Genomic DNA, 17152 nt, shown 5'->3' on the forward strand with positions numbered 1-17152 from the left:
TTTTGTCCATTGAAATTCACTGACATCAGTGAGGTTATTAACCAGTTTTGTATATAGTACAACATTTTTTAGTCAGACATCAGAAAGCAAATTAGGTCTCTAAACAAGCATTAGTGGTCTGTGACACCTCAAAGTGTCTGTAGAGTAAAGAAAAGAAAAATACGGAAGAGATGGGGTAGATATTAAGAGAAACAGCCAAGTAAACTGGTATCTTTTAAACACCACCACTTTACTGCAGCAGTTCTCCAGATGGCCAGTAATTTTGGTCAAGCATTTTTACTTCTCTGATGAGACTGCCCTGTGTTACTGTGCAAACCTTATTATATCCCATGACATAAAGAGCTTTGGAAAGACTTTCCTGAGCAAAACAGCTAAATTAGAATTGAAAGATGCATGGAAAAAAAGGAAAAAGAAAAGGGAAGACACAAATATGAATATTGATATTGATAATTTCTTGACCTCTCTTCCCAAAGATGTTAATGCAGCAGCTCTAGTTCTTGAACCTGGGCATTCTTCCCTTGCCTTTCTTTACTGCAAAGCCACTTTCCGCTCCAACAACATTATCCAAATGAGCAGTTCTCAAATTATATGTAAAACTCATCTGGAGCTTGCCCAATCTCATATTTTTAAGCGATGAGGGTATTATCCTCAGAAGTAGAAAAAGTAACATCTGCAATTTTATATTTTTAATAGAACATTTTTGTTCTAAGTAGAACAGGTCATGAGGTCAGAAATGACCAACATGTATCTCTGTATTTGCACTCCAATGCAAATTTCAATCTAGAACAAGTTACTCTGTTATCAATTCAGCCTTAAACATCCATGAAATATACAGGTGGTCACTGTCTTTACTCTGGAGGAAATATATCCACAGTTACAACAAACTTCAGAATAGAAAAATACCTCAAATCCCAAGCTGTAGCTTAGTCCTGGTGGTCCAGGAGGTCCAGGGGGCCCAGGAGGCCCAGGAGGTCCTGGTGGTCCAGGTTTTCCAGGAGACCCAATAGGGCCAGCTTCTCCTTTGGGGCCTATTGATCCAGTGACTCCAGTATCACCCTAAAATAAAGATGCAGTCTATTGATATACTGAATATACGTATCTAGATGCAAGTGAGTAGATTTATAGGATCACAGACTGGTTTGGGTTGGAAAGCTCATCAAGTTTCAATCCCTCTGCCATGGGCAGGGACATCTTCCACTAGACCAGGTTGCTCAAAACCACATACAACCTGGCCTTGAACATTTCCAGGGGGAGGTCATCCACCGACCATATTCATGGCCCTCCCCTGGACTTGCTCCAGCAGGTGCATGCCTTTCTTGTGCTGGGGGTCCCAGAGCTGGGCACAGCTCTCCAGGTGGGCTCTCATGAGGGCAGAGTAGAGAGGGAGTATCACATCTCTCTACCTTCTGGTCATGTGTATTTGTTCTGGCTAAGCTGGAGCTCATTTTCCCTTAGCAGCCCTCACAGTGCTGTGCTTTGCATTTGTAGCTGGAAAGGTGTTGATAACACACCAGTGTTTTTTCTACTGCTGAGCAGCACTGGCACAGCATCAGTGCTGTCTCTTTAACATGCTCTCCTCCCCTCCTCCCCTCCTCCCATCAAGTGGGCTGTGAGTGGGCAGTATACTGGGAGGGGACACAACTAGGCTAAAATAGCTGACCCAAATTAACCAAAGGGATATTCCCGACCATATGATGTCAGCTCAGATATAAAAGGGAGGGAGGAGGACTGGGGGGCATTCATTATTTTACAGTGTTTGCCTTCCAGAGCAACTGCTTCCCAGGAAGTGGCTGAACATTACTCACTGATGGGAAGTGGAAGTAGAGATTAAACTTTTTTTCTCTTTGTTTATATGCATGCGAACTTCTACTTCCTTTTTGCTTTTATAAACTGCCTTATCTCTACAAATTGTTTTCCATCTTATTCTCTCTCCCCAGTCCTGCTTGGAAGGGGTGATAGAGTGGCATCCAGCCAAGGTTAACCAACTACACCATGCTTCATAGAGAAGCATTCTGGCCAACTGAGAAACCAGGTTTGCCTACTTCGTTAGGTTACACAATAATAATCTTAAAGATTTCTCAGCCCTTTTCAGTAATGTGCTGTATCACAGTGATGCCATCATTCTATAAAGACACTGTCCTTTTTGTTACCTTTGGACCAGCAGAACCAGGTAGACCTTGATCACCCTGTAAAAGAAGATCAGTCCTAAATACTTAGAATAAGACTATTAGGCAACAAAAACACATTTGTGGTAGTCTTCCTTAATAAAAATGCCCACAGATTTCTGTGTTGTTTGATTTGATGTCCTTTACACGAAGCCCTTAATCTGGAATATCAGACCTCTCAGTCAAAAACAATCTATAATTCAGGAATTAGAAGAACACATTAATAGCTCTGGTCTGGTATGCTGACTGGACGCAATCTTGTATTTCAATTATTGCTGCAGATTTTAAGGGTTTGGAGGACACAGAATTAAGCATTTCAGGTCACATCTTTATGCTTCCGAACACAAACGTCAAAATTCTTGTGGGATATAAGAGAACAGGAAACTGGTCCCATTCAAGTTGTCTAGAGCACCCTTCCAAACACAGGATGTGACAACTAGGAAAATTTTAAGGTTCCTCTGAAGTAGTCAAGATTTTATCAAGGTTTGCTTTTATACACTTTACTTGCATACAGTTTTTTTCCATTTCTAGTCCATGGAATAGACAGAAAGACAATAATAATGCATGCAAATAATTCTTTTCCAAATTGCTCTGAATCTAGTGGAATTATTTTTTATTTTGGCAAGCTCCTGTCCTTACTCATTCAGCAGAAATATTTATTGAGTAAAGTCTGAAAAAATGAATAAGCATCAGGAGTAAAATAATGTTTTTTCTAAAAGCAATGGCAAAACTCCATGTCAAGTGTCACTCCAATGAACAAACTGAATTTACTTTCAGTGCATCCTGTTGTTCCTGTAATCTTCTCTGGATTAATTTGGAATTATGATCAAAACAGATAGTGCAATATAAATTAAAGCAGGGTTTTCAGAAAAAGAAAATAGCAAAAATGAAAAAAACACTTACTTGTACTGAGCAGGTGCAAATACATAGTGCTTCAATTCTAATCGAACTTTTATCAAATATACACAATGCAGCAGACAGACTCAGTGAGGCAAAATATTTTAGTCCTTTTTTTTGAGGGTTATGATTTTTTAAAAAAATTAATTTCTCTTCCAATTGCTTCTTTTTCCACATCAATCTCTTCCTATAATATACAATTCATGTTCCGTTTACTTCAGCTAGACTTCTTTCTGTTCTTGGGCTCCCTCATGTAAAACACACACCACTGATTACAACGGACCCAGGTTTCAGGTGCCTGCTTTATAACACACATGCTGCACTTTCTGGATAGCTGCTGGTTCCCATGTGTGCTGCACTTTTACCGACCTCAGGCTTTTGATACCACAACTCAAAAACTTCAGCCTCCAGAGATAAAAAGGAATCAATATTCTGGTCATTTAAGACTTGCCTTTTCATTTCCCTTACAGTGTGTGAGCTTACGATGTACCCTTGGGAATTTACTTGCAAGTTCTTGTACGTAACATGTGTTTTTGAAGCTCACTGGAGGATGAAATTGTCTTGTAGTCTTTGCCTCGGTTTTCTCCACATCCTTCTTGAAGTGGGGTGTAAAAAAATGGTGCTTAAAATGGCGTTTTGATTAGCAATAGGTTAGATTAATTTCCCCAAGTCAAGTCTGTTCTGCCTGTGCCAGTAATTGCTGAGTGATCTCTTGGTCCTTATCTTGACCCATCAGTCCTTCATTGGTGGGCACCTGGTATCCAGCCAGGGTAGGCCATGGCTTTGTCTCCTGTTTGCCAGATTAAATGGTTTGTGCTCCTTCAGGCTCTTCTCCCCTGTCATATAATGTGCTGTGACTCTGTGCCAGGCTGGACTAACTGGAGTTCTCTCTTTCCCACTACAGACTCACCTGTCTGAGCCCAGTCATGACTGGGTTTTGAATGGCACATCACAACAGAGTAGTTCATACTGCATATCGAATATTGCATGCTGCAGAAAATGAGATAGTATCCAATAGGAAATTCTGATTTCTGAATATGCCTTTTGAGATGTGCTCTAATAAACCATTAGTATCTGGATTCCATTAAAAAATATTGAAGCCAGATGCTCTTCTGTTGCAGGGACAACTGTTTATGATTTTTACAGCCTAGAATTGGCGAAGATTTTCCACTGAAGTAGGAGCAAGACAGACATTTAACTCACCTTTTCTCCCTTCCATCCTGGTGGGCCAGCCACTCCATCACGGCCAGGAGGACCCTGCAATGACGGTAAATCTAAAGCAGGTGCCACTTGAGAGCCCGATTTCTAGAACATGTGTGTGAGTATTTTGGACCAACTGATGATACAGCATTATGAAAGACTAATGTGCAGCACCTCATGCCACTAAGTTGTAACACCTTTATTTCTTGTCTTCTGAGAGTTTGGCTTTGTATCAAACCAATATTTAAGTATATTTTAATAGGAAACTATACAACAATAATAAAATAATAAACGAAAATAAAACTCAGCATAGCGTAAATATAACATTAGCACGAAAAATAATGGTGCTATCCAAGCAGGTGTTGACAATCCTGTAAAAGACACGAAGGGGTTGAAATCCCCAGGCACCTCAGTTATCCACACTTTTGGCAATGCCAGTGCTAGACAACAGCTGAGGAAACCTTGGTGTTGACAAAATCAGAAGTGGCCAGGTTTTCTGTGTGGCAGAATCATTAAAAGCAGTTGTGATATGGAGGGAATGGTGTCAAACAGGAGACTTCTGTGTCGCTGCAAACAGAAAAGCCAGTGGGTTGACAGTGTTCTTGATTCACACAACTCCAGTGATACCCTCACATGGGAACAATGAGTCTGGGCCTAACCTCCCCATGCTTTTACATTATTCTTTTATGGCAAATTTTAGTACTATGTCCTAGACCATTTGAATTAATTTATAATCTAAAGATATAGAAACAGCCACAGTCAGGAAAGTTGAAAGTACATTTTGAATTACAAAGAAGGTGTTATAGAGGACCTTTTAATCTAACACTGCACTTTATTGAATGTAGTCAATAAAACATTAGGGTAACAATGTCTACTTTATAAGACTTGCCAATGGATTTTCTTAAAATTACAGTTGTAATCCTCAATAGAATTTCATCTGTCTTGGATTCAGAAAAGAAAAAGGTACTGTTGAGAGCTTAGCAGTTAGATGAAATCTGTTATTTCAGATTTTTAAATTTATACTGCCATCCATATTACAATCAGTAAAGAACAACGGGTTTCATTGGCTTCCCATGGACGTGCGTCTTGAATCCCATATTAAAGATTTTGGGTGCTTAATTTCCTTCTGCACAAAAGATGCTGCTTTCCATCTGGATGGACAAACACTTTTTAGATTTTGTATCAACTCCCAACTTGGTTATCCTCAAAAAAACATCCTCCAAGACAACTGAGGTATAGTGAGATCTCCTTTTTAACACCTGCCACCCATACACTTCCTTGATATATGCTAATTACACCTTGTCAGGTACAGAAATGGTGACTCACCCTGAGGGTGGCATGAATTTACAGGCCAAATCTAGTCCTGAGAACAACTTCTACTGGCAGGTGGCTGATAGGGAATAAAGGAACTGTATTAGTAAATATATGGAATCAGAGATTATTCTGAATTGGAAAGGACCCACAAGGATCACTGAGTGCAGCTCTTAGATGAATGGCCCGCACAGAGATCAGACCCACAACTGTGGCTTTAACAGCACCATGCTCCAACCAACTGAGCTAATCTCATAGTTCCAGAGAGGATTCTCAGAGCTGTTCAATGCTAAAAAAAATTGGTTTTCTTCACTGAAGAAAACACTTTATTGAGGATTTATTTCCAAGTCGAACTTTAGCAACATTTTTTACAGTAGAACTACATTTCACATGTCCACAGGAATAAGTGTTTCTACCTAGCTGAAGAAAAGGAAGGAAGAGAAAAGAGGAAAATTCAGTTTATTCTAGAAATTCTCTGTGGCTTATGTAGGTGATTTAGCAAACTTCATTTTCCTGAAAGCACCACAGGAAAACTAATACTTAGTCTTATTCAGTGTTGGCAAAAGCATTCTTACTTTTAATTTATTCTGGTCCAGATTTACCAGTATCTGTCTGTCAAATGTACATTACTGCTGTGCAGTAATGTGATTTCATTAACAAAAATTTTCTGGTTTTTGGTGTTGTTTTTTCTTTTTGGTAAAAAACTCGGGTAAGATCCAAGCTCTTAAATTAAAAATATTCTCCAATTTTATTAAGAATTATACAAACTGTAAGTCTTAGAACTTAGTGTTGCAGGACAGAAACAACATCAATATTTGTGAACAAAAGGGTACTCACTTCAGGGCCTGGTTCCCCAGAAGCTCCATCTTCTCCTGGTGACCCAGGAGGTCCTACACCTGAATCAGGTGCTGGCTTTCCTGGAAGACCAGGCAGTCCTGGAGGGCCTGGTGGCCCAGGAAGACCCTGGATAAATCAGCAGGACTGTTAGAAATTACCCTAGCCAGGTTCATTTCTATATCCGTAGAACAGGAAAGAGCTCACATAAGGCTGTTCAGGCTCGTAAAACTCAGCTTGGCTTTCTACCCCACTTCTGCTTCACTGAGAACCAATTTTAGTTTCACAGATACACCCTTACATGGGGTCACACTGACCTCCCTCACCTGTGCTCTCTGACCTGTGCCACCTCATAGGACGCATCAGCAAGCAAGAAATTGAAAACCAAAAAATTTTGTGTCAGCTCTCTGTAGCCCAGTGAATATCTCAGACATATCCTAAGGATCAACCTGGTGATAAGAGACCCAACCATAACGAAACCAAGGGATCATTGTACTGAGGGAAGCGGTTGGTTTTTTCTCTACCATTTCATAGGATTTCACCATGTTATTGCTAGAGCACTGATAATATCTATTCATGTTTAATGCTGTAGAACTGGCCTCCACTCTAAAGATCTCACAGACATGAGCAGAGGTATTTAAATTGAATTAAATGAATGAAATGTTACTTTAGGAGAAACAGTACATTTGCAATTATTCCCTCTCATGTGCAAGCCCATATGTGTTACTGATTGCATTAGCAGGCAAACATGGAGAGCTTGAAATTTTGGGCCATGGCACTTTAAGTCAGGAAATCTTTAATTCTGACTTAGAGCCACATACAGGATTCTGTCAGGAAGAGGGTCATCTTGGATTTTCAGTACAGTAAACAGGGCCTTCTGCAGGGCACTCCCCTGTCTTGTTACCTACAAAGGGCATCTAAAGAGGCTCCTATATTAGGCAAGATAGCTAACTTCCAGCATGTGGCAATTATCTCCTGAAGGGCCTTGAGAATAAGGCATTAAGCACTTTTGAGGAAAAAAACCCAAAAACCAGAAAAGAAATCCAGAGGCAGAAACCAGCTTGAGAGAATTAAAAATATCGCTAGTTGTGTTGCAAAGCAGATGCCTCCATGCTGTAGCATCCTGGACTTCATAGGAACCATAAGGAACTCAGAAATCTGCAGGGTTACTGATGTTCCGTTCACCAGAAAGCTGCACCATAAAGCATGTCATACAGGCACACTTATTTTTTTAAACAGGTCCTCCAAATTCAAAAAAAGCAAAGACTAGGGTCATATAGCACCTTGCACTGACTAAAGGTGGCTTACAAGAGAACAGGAGAGGGTTGGTTTACAAGGATATGTAGTAACAGGATAAGGGGCAATCTGACAGAGAGTAGGTTTAGATTAGATATTAGGAAGAAATTCTTTGCTGTGAGGGTGGTGAGTTACTGGAACAGGTTGTCTGTAGAAGCTGTGGATGCTCCATCCCTTTAAGTGTTCAAGGCCAGGTTGGATGGGGCTCTGAGCAACCTGGTCTCGTGGAAGACTTCCCTGCCCATGGCAGAGGCACTGGAACAAGATGACATTTAAGGTCTTTCTGTGCTTCTATGAATCTATGATTCACCTCTCTCTCCTCTTTACTGTCTTCTCATAGTCAGATTAAAAGCATTTTCTCATTTTAAAAAGTCCTCTTGCCATTATTTCTTTGTTGGCCTGCTTCTGTCTCATACTTCTTCCCCACTCACAAGCTCTTAGGCCTTTTCTCATCTTGAAATGAAACCCTACAAATGCTGTAAATTAAGCATGTATAAAACTTGCATTATGAAATTGACCTTCTACAACTTGCACGAGTAAAATAAAGCTCTTTATTAGGAGAAATATGAATATATACTTACCCTTAAAATCTCAGTCTCTCTGTCAGTATCTCCAGAACCTGATTCTTCAGGTTCAAGTCTATTCTGAAATTAGGAGAATTCGGTTTTGAATTATTGGTTCTAAAGATGACTAATGCAAGTATCACTGACATTTACTGGAAATACAGCTACCATCAATATCCTTACAGCAGTCTGTCACCGGTAAAATAAATTATAATACAACAAAAACATTTCACTTATGTTTCTGGTGTTTCCTACCATCTTCTTCTCTAGTCACTGAGCACTGTATTTACCTGCAGGTGCTCTATGAGCACAGTAATAATTGTCCTGCAGGACACACATGCTATGTGACTGTTAAGTGAACTGAAGTAATATCTCAGAAAAATTTTAACTTCAGAAAGACACCCGCCAACATTAAGAATATCCTAAAATGAAGACCTTACAAATAACCCCAGTTTCCTACAATGTGCCCCTTATTTAAAAAGTCAGATTCTGAGATTCCTGCAACTGGAATCAAAAAGATGACTTTTATAAAGATACATCAATATACTGAAGCCCTTTCTAAAACCTTCTGTTGAGAAAATAGTGTTTAGTCCTTGGTGAGTTTCATAGTTGTGTACATTTTGCAAACTACAAAGAAAAGCACAGAGAGAAGCACTACCTATCACAGTACCAAAGCTAATGTTTCAAATGCATGAGAGGTGAGGATGCATTCCCTGGCTGCACTGAGACTTCCACATCACTACAGAATAAAAGGCCTTGAAACTTGCTGTCACAGAGAACAAGAAAGTAAAGGCAGTGTAGGACTTGGTGTTCACTGCTACATTTATGGAAGTGGCCTTTGACTGGGTGAAACTGTTGGACTGGAGCACCTTGTCCCAGGGATCTGGAGCTGGTCTATTGAAGTCAGCATCAGTGCAGGCTCAATAGTGCAGCAGAACACTGTTACTCTGTTTTTATGCTGCAAAAATATATTGGCATAATTCAACAGGCCCAGAATCAGGGGAGCATATAATCCATTTTGGCCAGTGGAATATGTTTCAAACTGTCTTGTTAAATACTCACAATACCCAATGTGAGAGATGGTTTTCTTTAAAAGTCCACCACAGGATTTCCACTGTGTCAGTGGTGAATTATATCTACGTGTAAAATCAGCTCTCACACCATGAACTGAGAATTCAGGCCAGATTCCTTCTTTAGCTGCGTGCACATGTATCCTCATAGACATAGTGGGAAAAGTCCAAGTACAGCAGAAAGATGGATTTGAAACTTATTCTTTAACATTGCCTGAGTACTGAGCATTCAAAATACAAACACTGTTATCATGTTGATATGTGTTCTAGTATTTAATGACAGCAAACATAACTGACTGTCAAACCATTTCTCTGTTCAGTAGCAGGAAGAAATTAATAATTCAGGTTTATAATGCCTTTTTGTGGAAATTTTTGTTTCATGTTCTCCCATATATTGTTGCTTTTGCACAGGAGAGCACACACATCCACTGACATCTTAAAGTGGGAATACTGGGTGTTTATGTAACTTATAGAATTCACACACTTCAGTCAGACATTTATTTGCATTTTGGCATGAATGTTTTAGAAAACATGATTATCTCTGTGGCAGTCAGGCTGCTTTCCCAGAGAAAACCTCCTATTTAGTTCTGGATTCCTCTGTGGCAAGCTGAGCTCATTGACAGAGAACCCCAAATACTCACTAATCCTCTGGAAGGAGCAGATGGTCCTGCAGGTCCTGGAAGTCCAGGGGGTCCTGGCAATCCCTCACCAGGATCACCCTGAAATGGGAATTAAGATAAATCAACAAGGATTTAACCATATAAAGACTATAAGCACTAGCTGCAATCTGTGTGGATTTCCAGTCACAAGAGAGACTGCTTAGATGCTATGAGCAGGATTGAACTTTGTTAATTTCTAAGACACGCTCCCAAGAAACATGATCTTTGCATTGGCAATGGAAGAAAGAACTCCTCCTTTTCTAACTTCTGCAATGAATTTGCAAATGTACAAGCAGTGTTAACAGCATTAGGCAGCACATATGTCTTTCCAGAGTAAGGTTTAACTGTGGCTCTTGCATTTTTAAGGTACATTATATATGGCCCTCCCAATAAATAAATAAATCAATAAGTAGTCAGCATGGTCACACCATGGTACTCAATCTGTAAATTTCTTGATTTTATTGCTACCCTCTGTAATCTTTTTTCAATACCACCATGACATGATTCTTCTTCTATGTGTTGACCTTTACCTATTGCCAACACAACGAAAGACCCTGTTCAAATATGTGTCATTTCCTTCCATAATTACTACCATTTCTTATACTTTGTGTTTCTTACATCACCTCTGACATTTTGCTGAGGTTAGTTTGAACTGCTTCAGCTTATGTTTATGACTTTTAATAACTTTTCTGCTCAAGTCCAGTATTTTTCACTCAAGTCAAGAGTTGAGGTTTTGCCTCTACTGATCTATGCTTTACCCTCTAAACTGCCAATTTGCTATCTGGGCTTATGAGCATTTTAATTCTCTAAATTCACATATTCAGTTACATAGCAGGAAACACTGACTTTTAACTGCTTCTTGGTCACTTGTTCTTTATGCTTCAGAGTCCATTAGATAAATGTATTCATTGAGCTCTTTGTTCCCTGTGGCTTTGTCGAATGGTTTCTATAGTGATACTTCAGTCAGATCCACAGAGAATGTGTTTAATTAATTTGGGGCTATTTTCCCTGTCTGCCAGTGTGTTCATTTACAGATGCTCTTCATTCATTTTAACACATCCTTCACTTTTTTTCCAATGACTATTATATTAGTTTCTGGCAGTGTTTGGTGCTTGCTTTCATGCAATTTCTTCCACTTTGTGTGCACTGCAAGGAAGACAAAAACCCCAGATCTCGTATTTGGGTCACAGCCAGTTTTAGGAAGCCTAACTGTATCCATTCCCAAGGAGCATCTCATGGCTGTATCTCTACACAGAACACGGACCACAGTGGAAAAGTGACAGGCAGCTGCCCACTCTCCACTGATGTGTAGTGCCCCATTCATTCTTGGCTTTCCATTTTCAATGAGAAGAACCAGAAAGAAGAAGGTGGATCCTACTACTGTTCCTGAAATTTAGATATTATTATACTGGGGAAAGTGTTGACTGTGCTTGGACAGCATAACTGTTTTGAATTTTTGTGTGTGTTTACAGATCAATTCTTAAAGCTTCGCTCACCCTACCAACACAGCCAGGCCTAGGAAATCACACTGATTTGGATATTGAAACAATTTTCTGAACAACTGATAACTTAAAAATAATTCACATGTGTAATAGAGAAATAGAGCAGTGTCTTCTTGTTTGTCCTGTTTTTACTGCAGGAATTGTGTCTGTTTAAAGTATTGCCAAGACAAAGCTCTGCATATGAAACTGTCAGCTTTCCTTAGTGCTTTTGAACCTATTAGGATTTTTAGCACTCATTTGCTAACTTCACAATGTCTCTTTTAAGTGTCCGTTGAAAATATTAGTCCAGTTTTTAAATAAAAAACTAATCTTAAGAAGTCTTTACTAAAGTAGCCATAAAGGTAATCAGGAATAGACTACTGGAGTATTTTCCTTTCCAATATAACTTTTGCTCTCTACAGCTAAGCTGTCTCTCCTGCTGCTGAAATGTTCTCCTTCTGGTGGCTACTCTGATCAATAAACTAAGGCTGGGTGGCCTTTGGCCATGAGGTCAGCTAGAACAGCCTGGCTGGGCTCACAGTGCTTAAGTACTTGGCTCTGGGACTCCTTTTAGCCCTGCATGTTCAAAGCTAGTATTTTGAGTATGTTTTTTTGTGCATTTTGCATGAAGTAAAGCTAGAAATATACTGAAATCCATCAGCATGGGTATTTGAAAAAAGATTACTGGGATAGCACTGGAGGAGTACAGAGCCAACCTATGCACAGTCTCATCTTGCAGCATACTGGGAGCAGTTAACAACTGATGCTACCCCTGAGGCATTGTCTGAGCGAGGTCTATTTAATACAGGCCAAAACACTGTCAGGGACCATGCCTGCAAGTCTGAACCATCAGCAAATCAGTCAGCTCCTGGGCCTGTTCCATTTGGCAGTGTAGGTGCAGCACTTGTTGCTGAAGATTGGAGTGGTCACCTAACAGGAGCTGCGGCTGTAGCAGCTGCAAAGTAAAATGCATTTGCTAATTTGCCCCTAGCTTATAAATAGAAGAAATGTAAACAGCCATAATTTGAACATCTTTTCCATTGTTTCCACTGAAAGCGTCCTGAGTGATTTTATGGTTTCCTTCCTACACATGAATTACTTACATCAGTACCAAGCACCCTTGAAATAACTCTGGTCACAAGAAGGACCAAAGCAGATTTGAAGGAAACCTAAGAAGCTAAGTGTCAAATGACATTTAGGTGCCTGTAATACCTGTTGACAACTGATATAATGTCTTACTGATAATCTGCCTTCCCCGCCTATCTTTCCTGAAGAGCCTGTATCCACACTCTATAGCACTCCAGTTGTGAGCAATCCCACCATGTCTCTGTAACCTCTGAAAGGTGGTAGTCCTGTGACTCTGCATGGACTTGTAAGTCCTCCTGTTTGTCTCCCATGCTGCCTGGTTTTGTGAACATGTACCTCACACAGGTCCCAGAGGAGAGCAGGAGTGTCCCCATCATGCTGTACCTGAGATGCTCCCCACATGCCTTTACTTCTCTTCAGCTTATGAGAACCCTCTGCCCAACACATCTTTCCATTACAGCTGGACATAGAGATGGGGGGTTGCCATTCAATCTCGTGACCTGATTCCTGTACTGGAGACTAATTTTACCTTTGAAATGATTCTGGATCATTTAAAACTGAATCTGAATAGATGAGATTTATATGGGTCATGTTTGTGTGTTTTTGAAGTCTGTATTGTTTTGTTAAACAGATGAAAGGGATTATTAATTTGACACTTGGAGTTACTATCTGTATATCAACTTTGTGTACAACATGTATTTTAATAATAGATTAATCCATTATATCTCACTTCATCTCAGAAGAGATACAAGCTGTTACTTCAGATGGTTTAACTCTTATTTCAATTATGTTCATTTCCTAAGAGTGATTGTACTGCTTCCGTTAAGTCACTTAGCCAGTAGAGTAAGTTGCCCAGAGCAGATATAGACAACAACTGACTTTTCTTTATTAAGTGTTCAATACATCTTCCTTAGCTCTCCTGTGAATTCCCAACTTTTTCTACTGATGAAGTTTATTTGCATCCTTGAAAAATACTTATGATTCTGTTATGGTGACATCCAGCCGTTCATGGATGAACAGTAGGATGTTTAAATTCTTCCTGTGATTCCATATTTTTGTTTCTCTCTCAGAGTGTACCAAATTAGTACATGTCCAAGAATATATAGTATCTGATTGATTGTTGGGTATTAACAGGACACATACCTTTTCACCTTTCGGGCCTGCTTTTCCTTTCAGTCCTGGCAACCCCTGAAGTCCATCTTTACCCTAAAAGGAAAAAAAAACTTTTTAATTAGACATTTTCTTTCATGTTGGTTGAACAGCTGTACACTTAGCAGCAGAGGCTGGATGTAAGGGTGCTAGATTCTAACTCTTGGTTTGTGCAGTGGGAGGAGGTGTGGGACTTGGCATAGAATGCCCCTGGCAGTGCCCAGAATGTGCCTCTCACCACATCTACTCTTCCTACAACCAAGTGACAGGGAAGCCTGTTTGGGGGGTACAGATGGAAACACTCCCAGGCTGCATTTGGATTTGACAGTGCCAACAGGACCGCCACAGCACTGATGGCGAGGATTTTTAAAACTAATCTTTGTAACACACTACTTCCAGCTGCTGCTCTGAGTGCACCAAATCATACCATTAAACTAAGGCTGCTCCCATCATCTACTGAAACATTTTTTTTATCTTAACCAACCTGCATCTATTAAGTTTCTACCAACTAGGATCCTTCCTGAGGACATGCATCTGACAGGTAATGTCGGATACTAGATAGCATTTCACCCCATTTTCCATTCTAAACTTCACCAGTCAAATGAATCCCAAATTACCCTTCTTTATATCTTCATATTACCTACATACAGCATGCATATGCTCTTCCTATAGAGGCTTGTTCATTGGCTAGAAAGAACTCCCGCCAGCTTTAAAGTCAGTGCTATTATAAAATGGGGCTGCTTATGAATTCAGTTAGGACACTCAAGAAAATATTCAGAAGGCAAATAAATAGTATTTTCCCATTGGCATTTTGGGAATCTGGACAGCTATGGTAATGGACTCTACTGGAAAAATTTCAGGAGTGCCCTAATTTTAAAAAAGGGTTATATAAAGTCATTAGGGAGAAAAATGTATCTCTAAGACTGAAGGGTGGGTTTTTTTCCTAGGATGATTTTTCCTGTAGAGTAATGGGTAGCGGGTTCATAGAAAAGTAGCAAACACATGACCAACATAAATGTAGAACATACTAATTTCATTGCTGAGTGAAGCCCCATCAAACCAATAGTAAAGTTGCATGGGTATATGTAAAATTGGAACCTAGATGCTCATGGACGAAAGAGTAGCTACAAAAAATACAAGGCAATGTCGCAAGACGTCTATGATAGAAAATAGGATTGTTTTCACAAGGACAAGACAATTGGTTTTGAAGCATTTGAATTACATTTGAAGAATTTTCTCTAAGACATATCGGTTTCATAGAATTTTCTTTGAAGATATGCTGCATGAAAGTAGTCAGGCTTCTGTTAATACGTAAAATATAAACTTCTTGTCCAAAAACACCCTAAAGACACATAGCCTGAGTTTTGGCTAAATATTTGCAAACTTAGCTACATTTCTTTGAACATACCACTGTCTGAAGGCAGCATTCAGGAAGGAGCTCAATAATGCATGCAACGAATGACTACTGAATTGTTTTTCTAATATCTTAAAACACACCAGTTTCATTTGAGGTTCAGTTGCAGGGGACAAGGAAGGGTCAGGAAGCTCCCAGCAGTGGCACATATTAGTATAGAAAAAGAGGAGCAGACATGGGAATGGTGACAACCTCTGGGTGGTAAGGTCTTAGAGAGGGGAAAGATGCACAAAGTGGTAGCAACAAACAAATGAGAAAGGAAACAAAGAAGCCAGGCAGTAGAGCGTCAGCAGAAGACAGATACACAAGAGCAGCTGAGACATGCACAGAATATGACATCTACAGGTTTGTTATTGTGTGCATTGCTGAGCAGTACCTCACCACAGAGGATGCGTGTGCAGGCTATCAGCAGCTTGTGGTGAACTGACCCAGCCATGGGAGTTGTCTGGAGAAGCTGGGAAGGAACACCCCAGGAAGAAGACAGCAAATGTGACAGAGAAGGGTAAAGTAGAGGAACGCAGATAAAGGAAAGCAGGAATGATGAAGCAGAAGATGCAGTCAAATTACTGTACAAGAGTAAAGGGGTGAGAGGTACATCTCAAATCAAAAGTACTCTCAATTAACTACAAAGTTAATTGCAGCTGAGGTTAGGAGCAGGCAACATGGAAGCATGTGTCTATGGAGGGTCAGTGAAGCACCCCCCCAAGAAGGAGTCTGAGTATGTCCTCTTTTTGAAATTCCCCTCTGCAAAAAAAGCCAGCCTCACCAGAGCTGAATTCCTGGTACAGCTGCTTATGCCATGCCATGCCATGCCATGCCATGCCATGCCATGCCTCTTTCTTTGCAACTGGGAAATCGTAAATTTCTCTTAGAGACCTGGATTTTGCTCGCTTGACAATCTGAGGATGTCAACTACAGCACCAGAACTGTCTTCTAAAGAGATGAGATGAAGAAAGCACTTCGCTGCTTAAGCCTCAATGTAGTAGAGCCTCAAAAAAAAGTTATGTTTTTCTTAATTCAGTTAACCAAAATATGTATAAATGAGTACTTACGGGTAACCCATTTTTACCAGGAATGCCCTAAAATAAAACATCTTTGTTAGAAAGATAAATAAAACACTGTAACATAGAAATAACAAAAGAGAAAAGCAAGCAGTTAAGTTGTGATGTGCCGTGCAGTGACAAAATAACAAACCAGAACGATATCAAACACTATGGCACGGTGGGATGTTTTGCACCTCTCTTTAATCTCATGCCTCTTGTGCTGATGGTTCACAAGGATTTGAAGTGTGAAACATCCTGGATATAGAGAAGTCACTGAAGGAGGCCTGTGCGTCTTGTACCTTTGTACATGTTCAAACCTGACAGCTGGGAGGGCGCTGCAGTACTGCCCAAGGAGCTGGTGGAATTGCTGCTCTGACAACATTTGTGTGTTGGCATGGCAGCTGTTTGCCTTTGCTTTCTGATGGCTGTCACTCACTAGGCCCCTGTGTGGCCACTGACACGTGAAGTGCAGGTAGGATGCTCCTGAGCTGCTGGACTAAAACCCATCTCATAGAAGTGTAACTGGTGACAGTGTGCAAGGCTGTGCAGTTCCAGCTCTTCATGCATGTGTGACGGATCACTATTAACCTTTCCAAAATATGTGTTTTCTTTCAACAGAGAGAAAATACTCACAGGCTGACCAAGTTGTCCAAGTTTCCCCGGAGAACCAGGAGGTCCTTGATCTTCATTTTCCACATCTCCTATTCCTGACCCTCCTAGAGATTCTGTGGACCCATCCTCTACTTCTTGACCTTTCTGGCCCTGAGCAATTAAAGTGTGAAATATGAAAAATGTGTTGCATTACTTGTCCCCCGCCCCTTTCCTCTCTCCTAGAGCCCTTGCTTTGTTCAATGCAGTCAGAACCTGGTAGGCACCATACAAACAGTATATTCCATTCAGCAAAGGCAATCCAAATTAAAGATCATTCATGCACCAACAGATAAGTTGCTCTCTGAGCTGGTCATCTAAATGCAAATGACTATG

The 17152-nt window shown here is 40.2% G+C and overlaps 1 protein-coding gene across 3 annotated transcripts in view; it reads right to left on the minus strand.

Annotated features, from left to right (window-relative positions):
- COL15A1 (collagen type XV alpha 1 chain) overlaps positions 1-17152 on the minus strand; it is a 116544-nt gene that overhangs the window by 51772 nt on the left and 47620 nt on the right. For all 3 annotated transcript variants that reach the window (XM_032102202.1, XM_032102213.1, XM_032102194.1), the window contains exons 8-16: positions 16802-16930; positions 16178-16204; positions 13706-13768; positions 9978-10055; positions 8285-8347; positions 6411-6536; positions 4266-4319; positions 2151-2186; positions 904-1056 (exon numbers count right to left, since the gene is read on the minus strand). In XM_032102202.1, coding sequence (XP_031958093.1) covers positions 904-1056; positions 2151-2186; positions 4266-4319; positions 6411-6536; positions 8285-8347; positions 9978-10055; positions 13706-13768; positions 16178-16204; positions 16802-16930 — 729 coding nt within the window. The remainder of the gene's footprint in view (positions 1-903; positions 1057-2150; positions 2187-4265; positions 4320-6410; positions 6537-8284; positions 8348-9977; positions 10056-13705; positions 13769-16177; positions 16205-16801; positions 16931-17152) is intronic.

This window comes from Corvus moneduloides, chromosome 1 (assembly GCF_009650955.1).
Source record: "Corvus moneduloides isolate bCorMon1 chromosome 1, bCorMon1.pri, whole genome shotgun sequence".
Classification (NCBI taxonomy): Eukaryota; Metazoa; Chordata; class Aves; order Passeriformes; family Corvidae; genus Corvus; species Corvus moneduloides.